General features: G+C 41.7%; 1 protein-coding gene across 1 annotated transcript; it reads left to right on the top strand.

The window, feature by feature from the left end:
• Nucleotides 1–258: 258 nt before the first annotated feature.
• LOC108893121 (aminoacyl tRNA synthase complex-interacting multifunctional protein 1) lies at nucleotides 259–6660 on the top strand. The gene is made up of 4 exons (XM_018690956.2): nucleotides 259–706; nucleotides 2080–2285; nucleotides 3913–4081; nucleotides 4913–6660. Exons 1-4 carry the CDS (start codon nucleotides 301–303, stop codon nucleotides 5077–5079), a joined length of 948 nt encoding a protein of 315 aa, XP_018546472.1. The 5' UTR covers nucleotides 259–300; the 3' UTR covers nucleotides 5080–6660.
• The last annotated feature ends 554 nt before the right edge of the window (nucleotides 6661–7214 follow it).

The raw sequence follows: 7214 nt of genomic DNA, 5'->3' as shown, positions 1-7214 counted from the left end.
GTAAAATGTAGTGGAGGAAAAGTCCAATCAATATTGTACTTATTCCACCACTGAGTATTGCATATTACTATTATTATTGTTGTTGTTGTTGTTGTTAGTTTTTTTAGTCTGTGCAAGAACCAACAACTGCTTGCATAGGCAGGTAGTCCGTTCCTACATGCTGCTATCAATGAATTGTTATTGTTGTAATAATGTTTTTCCTGTGGAGGGCAGTAATATGCCCAGTAGCATTCAAACGGCCAAAAACCAAAGAAGAAAAGGAGATCAGGAGGAGGAGGAGGAGGAGAGGGACAGAGATCAATGCAGGATCAATCTCCAGTCGCTCCTGAGAGAATGGGTCGCAGTGAGGAGCTCAGTGACTTTCAGCGGGGCACTGTTGTTGGATGCCACATGTGTAAAAAGTCAGTGCGTGAGATTTCCGCCCTGTTAAACCTGCCTCGCTCCACCGTGAGCTCCGTGATTCTCAAGTGGAAACGTGGAGGAATAACGACGGCTCTGCCCCGGAGCGGCCGACCACACAAGCTCAAAGAGGAGGACCGTCAAGTGCTGGAGAGAGTGGCGCTGGAGAAGTGTCTGCCCTCGGTGGCGGCTCTCACCACCGAGTTTCAAACCGCCTCCGGAGCCAGTGTGAGCTCCAGGACTGTCCGCCGGGAGCTCCACGAGATGGGTTTCCGTGGCCGAGTGTCCACATACAACAAGCCTAAAGGTGCGTTCAGGGAGGTGTGGGAATGAGAAGTTCAGCAGTCACATATGGGTGTTACAAGGTGTCCACTCACCAACATTACACCTTCATGTGATTGTTGAACACTGACACCTCCCTCCCTTTATCTCACCTTTTGAAAGTATTTCTTCAGGATTTTGGGACGTGGCTGCAAAAACTCCCACAGGATCAGTAAGGTGTGGAACTGAGCTGTGACTCAAAACCAAAACTGAACTCTCTCAAAATCACAATATGCATCAAGAGAAACGAGGACAGTAGACAACTGTTTCAATTTCACTTTGGTCTGATGGTTCTTGGCACAGCTGCATGGTCAGATTAACCTTGGGTCAAAAGTGTGCTGAGCCCCGAATGACTCCCTCTAACACCAGAAACCAACCACTGATGTAGACTGAAAATGAGCAGTTGATTGATTAATGAGTTGACTGACTGACTGACTGAAACAATTTGGCAATTGATTCATTACTTTTTTTCAAGCAGAAATGCCCAAAGTTCATTGTAATGAGATTGTTTTTTCTAAAAGTCTTGTCTGATACTGAAACACATCAAATAAGATCAACATAAACTTAATAAGTTTGTATAGTTTAGTCTTAAAGCTGGATTTTGTCCTTTACAAGACCAGGGTCACAAGATGGTGGATGGATGATCCATCCATCTAGTGCTGGAATAAAAGCACCAGGATTCAAAGGTTTTGTGTGTCATTTAGTTTGTTGTAATTTCAGTGAACATAACTTTACATAGAAAAATGCACCATATGAGTTGTGCTGTTTCCTTCACTGAGACGTTCCTTAATTCATCCCGTGGGTGAATCTAGGGAAGCGTCTGTGTGGTGCTTTCTGTCAGATGTGGGGACCTTGAACACAAACACATTTAGCAGAGTTTTTTTGTTTTTATCTTTGAAGCAGTCTCTCCTGTAAAAACAAATCACAGTGTTCTTCTGACAAAGCAAAAACCTTTCAGCTCACCTCACCGTTACTTGGCCTCATCGTGAACGTGTTTGAGTAACTTCTTTGAGGGCAGTGTTGCGTACTGCTGAGCAAGGCTGTTTTGTGGCAGTATTGGATTTTTCAGTTCTTTCTGTATCATGTGTATCTCCTGGAAGATTTTCCACTGGATTTTGGTGTGTGGCTGCAGGGATTTGCTCCCATCCAGCCACAAAAGCTAAAGTGAGGTCCAACACTGATTTTGGGTGATAAGGCCTGGCCCACATTCTGCATTCCACTTTATCCCATATGTGTTGGATGGGGTCTCTGTTCTCTGTAGAAACACTACAAACACTAAAATGAGAAGTGATTTTGAGGTTTAGTGTGTTTATGTACCCAACTGATATGAGAATATTTGTCTTCCTCTGATGCTGGCAGGGGAAAAGGTGGAAAAAAAGCAGGCACCCTCCAGCCAAGAGGATGCCAGGGTGGACGTGTCTCGTCTGGACCTGCGTGTCGGACGTATCCTCACAGCCCTGCACTATAAAGAGACTGATAGTCTGTACGTGGAGCAGGTGGACGTGGGAGAGGCTACTCCCAGGACAGTGGTCAGCGAACTGGCACAGCACATACCAGTGGACCAGGTACACTGTCATTCAGTTTTTGTAGAGGGATTAAAGAATTCCTGGAATATCAAGTGATTTTCAGATATAATTACTAATGATTTTTTAAAGTTAGGGTGTCTAAATGTACCAACGTTACAGTGCAGAACACAGACACCCCCCACACCCTCTCCATTTGCTCTTATGAAAGGCTTTCCACATGATTTTGGAACCTGGCTGCAGGGATTTGCTCCCATCCAGCCACAGCTTTACTGAAGTGAGGCACTGATTTTAGGTGATAACGCCTGGCTCTCAGTCAGTGTTCCAGTCCATCCTAAATGAGCTGAATGGGATGGGATTGAGACCAGGGCTGTGTGCAGGCAGGGAATTGTCATGTTGAAACAGGAAAGGGTCTTCCCAAAACTGCTGCCTCACAGCTGGAAGCACACTATTGTCTAAAATGTAATTGTGTGGTGTAGCAGTAATATTTCCCTTCAACTATGGGCCGAGCTAAAACCAAAACAGAGTATGTAGACACATACTTTTGGCAATACAGTGTATAATTTAAATGGAAACATGTGCAGTAATTTGTGCAAAACTTTGTGTGACTTTGCCAAAAAACTGTAAAACATTAGTAAAATATGTGGAAGAGGCAACCTGTCCATGCATACAGACAAATATTACATTAGCTCCTTTAGTCCTCTCCTACTGCAGCTGGAAAGACAAAGCACTCTCCTTTGGCTACTGCTGCCTTTCCACTGGCTTATTACTCCACATACTTCTGTGCAGTTTTGGTCTGTGGTTGCTTTACATGGTTTGGGCTGCTTAGTTTTTTGCAGCATATAATGGCATCTAGCCTTGTATACTGTAACATTTAGATTTTCCTGTCTAAATTTTCCACAATAGTTTGTTTTGAACTGTAGCAACAGTCTTGGGATGGCCTTTTCCTGTTTCAACATGACTGTGCCCCCCTGCACAAAGCAAGGTCCATAAAAAAGAATGGCTTGTACAGAGCTCCGACTTACTTCTAACATCTGTTGTGACTGTTTATAGTATATTTTCTATTTCTGTCAGGCAAATAGAGGTGAGCTATTCTACGAAATGCATTATGGGCTTGATGGAAATACTCTGTCTTCTATACAAGAATGAATGTTAGGTATTATTGTCTGAGACTCAGCTAATCATGAAATAGTGTTGCACTGTTAAGTGTCCACAGTATCCTAGTTCACATAGTATAAATGTAAAAAAACCAAAACCTTTCAAAACAATCAATCATAACAACACTAGTGATTTTAGATTCATATAGCAAATACATAATTGTAGAAGGATATGTTTAAGATGAGATTATTTTCTTGGATCAGGCAACGCATCAGCTCAGCTCAGCGTTTGGCAGAAAGTGGTATTGGTCATTAAATTTTGGTGAGCCACAGAGGTCTCCAGATTCAAAAGGCACACACACCATAAACCCTCAGTAATCCTATATTAAGAGATTAGAATTGGATCTATTGTTTATATTGGATTTTGAAATTCTTGGTCCTGCACCAGGAACAGACCACATGAGTTGAAGGTGTCTTTTTTTTAGGTTAATCAGGTAAAATTTGTGTTTCCTTCGCCATTGTGTAAATCATACAGGCTATAAAATGCATTTAATCTTCTGTCTTCTGTGCAGATGCAGAACCGCATGGCAGTCCTGCTTTGTAACTTGAAGCCGGTCAAGGTGAGAGGAGTCGTGTCCCAGGCTACAGTCATGTGCGCCAGCTCACCAGTCAAGGTTGAAATCCTTGATCCTCCAAGTGGAGCAGTACCAGGGGACAGAGTTACTTTCCAGGGATTCCCAGGTACCACAACCTGATTACTGTACCCTCAAAAACACATAAATCATTAACTCAGATGTTACCATTCCTCTTGTGCTCACTGATGAGTGACTTGTCAACGACTGTTACTGAGTTTAGCCTTCTGAAAGAATTCGCTACAAAATGTTCTCTACAAAATCTTTGGTCCTCACCATGAGACACTTACACCAACAGATTTAGAGCAACCAAAGACAGACTGCATCCAAATTCTAACTGATCAGAAAATGACATGAAATGACGCGGTACACTGGCGTATTTTACGTTGTTCTCTTTTCCCCTGGGATGCATGCAGGTGTAAGATAATTTAATGTTTTGCTGTTTTCCATCTCGCACAGTGTGTGATGCAGCACACCTCTAAGATTGCTGTTGTTGCACAGTTTGTGAATGCTTTTATTTCCACAATCTTAGTGTTTTAGATAGTGTCCTTTCAACTCTGTGGCGACTGTTTAGAAGAGGCTCTTTCCTCTTTAGATATGACATTCCCCTCATGCACTAAGTCAGGTCCACAAAGAAACAGTCTTCTTCAACTCCATCATTTGGGACGAATTGGATTGCACACTGTGAGCAGGCGTCATCACCAAACCTCACTGCTGGCTTCACTGGTCTCTTGTGGCTGAATTGGAGTAAATCCCTGCAGCCAGTTTCCATAATCTTATGGAAAGCCTTTTCTAGACAAGTGGAGGTTGTTACAGCAGCATATTAAAACACATGGTTTCGAGTGGGTTCTGTAAGGGCACTAAAATCCTGAAAGTGAAGTGTCCTGAAATCATAAATCCTGCATTCTTGTAATGTATCAAACTGACTTCTTGATTGCAGGTGAACCAGATAAAGAGCTGAATCCCAAAAAGAAGGTTTGGGAGCAGATTCAGCCAGACCTACGCACGGACAGACAGTGTGTCGCAACTTACAAAGGAGCTGCCTTTGAAGTCGTCGGCAAGGGAGTTTGCAAATCCCAAACCATGAGCGACAGTGAAATCAAATAAACCAGCAGAGCTGCTGGAAATAGCTCGGTCTAAAACGATGTGGAAAGCCTTCCCAGAGGAGTGGAGGCTGTGGTAGCAACATATTAACGCCCATGGTTGTGGGATGAGATGTCCATTAATCACATGGGTGTTATATTCAAGTGTCCACATACTTTTGTAGTGAAAGCCAAGGATAAAATGATGAGGAGTATAGTACCCTCTGTTGGACAGATATGAGCATTACTGGTACATTTTTTATTATGAAAATCTGTAGTTTTGAATTTTGCCAAAGGAGGGCACTACAGTACCCGTGATAATGTACAGTACATGTGTGGGAATTTGTTGAAGTGAGACATGAGAACACACACAACACACAGTCATATCAAGCATGGTGAAAACAAAAGGGAATTTCTTCAGAAGCGCCCCATTTAGTTGGGGAGTATCTGATAAAATAGAAAAGCTTTCCCCGTGATACTACAGAGATCATTTCCACTGAACCGTGGATGAAACGCAACAGTGCAGAATTCCCATTGAAAAAAGGGACTTTTAAGAGTTTTACTTTCTTTTGACAGTATGACATGAGCTCAGAAGGACTTCATTTACTTATTGTATGAAGTCAATTCTGTGTTTAAGTCTGATTCTGGCAAATAATGGAAATGAGTCAGTGCGTTATGTGTCAGTATAGAGTACATGTGGACAGTTTTATTTGAGAGATGTGTCCTACTTCTAATACAGTGTTCTTCATTGACCCTGCTTTTATTTATCTACAGTTTCCAGTGAATCCCAGGATACTGATAACTGACAAAAGTGGATGTTAATTTACTGTTTCTTCACCCAGTAACTTTTGTATCCAACCTGCTATGTCAAATCTACCCTTAACATGTTGTAACAAGCGAGTTAAACTATACCTTTTATATGTCCTACTTACTAGAACATGTTTCTGTTTCTTCAGCTTCCCACATGATTGTTAATGAGCCTGAGCTTATCTCCTAAGAAAAAAATACACCGACCTATTTTTGGTTTTAAAAGAAGCTTTTTTATTCATTTTCCCTTTGGGAGGAGGGGAGAAAACCCAAGTCAGTAAAATGCCCAAAAATGAAAAACACAAACACGCAAGGTTTTTCTTCCCTTATTTTAAAGGAAGAACTGAAAAAATACATGTAAAGAATAGGGATGTGATCCAGGAACTAAGAAGTGGAACAGACTGTCTGAGACACAATGTTGCTGGTGATTGTTTGACCGGAGGGAACGATACCACCCTTTTGATAAACAATAAATACAGTTCATTGCCACTGAGGAAGCTATAAATCTTCTTTCCTAGAAGCCAGAGGAAAGCTCAAAGGTTTCTCATAAAAGAGAGGACGTATCACTCTTACAGTGAAGTGACTGCATACGTTCTTAATGGTATTTATCCTATTGTGTATTCCACCAAACACTGCATTTCATTTGTATGTTTCTAACAGTTGTGATGAGGCGAGTAAAGATGTTTTTGTAAGAAAGCAGTAGAAAGGCAGACCAGGGTGTTCTTCATCTCATGCTCTGGTGTGTGTGTGTTGACTAATACCACAGGTTGACATTAATAAAACCACTTTAATATCAAAAGGTCATGGTGTGTTGATATTAACTTAATGTCATGTAACCCCCAAAACCCACCCACCCACCCACTTTGAGTACAATCTTCTTGTGTACAAAACCCTGTAGAGGAAACTGTACTGGAGAGAGTGGAGGTACTGTAACGGGTCATTACTCATTTCTGTTCCTGCATCTGCAATAACAACTGGTGTGGAGGAGTCAATCCTGCAAGTGTCGACTGAGTGCGGTTTATTGGAGGGGAAAGTTGGTAAACAACCACCTGAGGCCGAGTTTCAGCAAAGCTGAGTCAACCTATGAATAAAGTGCTGCTCCCCCTGGTTCTGCATCCTGTTTTTGAAAGATCACAAAGCAGGAAACCCAACAAAACCCTGTCACACATGTGTCATTGTCTCACAGTGTCTGGGTGGTATTTACTGGTCATATAAATAACATAAGTTTATTTCCTCTTATCATTTCATTTTGTATAATAATATAACGATATATATATATATATATATATATACACTTTAGAATAGACCATTAAGCCCCAGCACCACAGGTTGTCTGTGTCAGTCATTATTATA

This window comes from Lates calcarifer, linkage group LG5 (assembly GCF_001640805.2).
Source record: "Lates calcarifer isolate ASB-BC8 linkage group LG5, TLL_Latcal_v3, whole genome shotgun sequence".
In the NCBI taxonomy this organism is placed as follows: domain Eukaryota; kingdom Metazoa; phylum Chordata; class Actinopteri; family Centropomidae; genus Lates; species Lates calcarifer.
The sequence above is the reverse complement of the archived record's forward strand: the minus strand, read 5'-3'. Positions and strand labels throughout refer to the sequence as shown.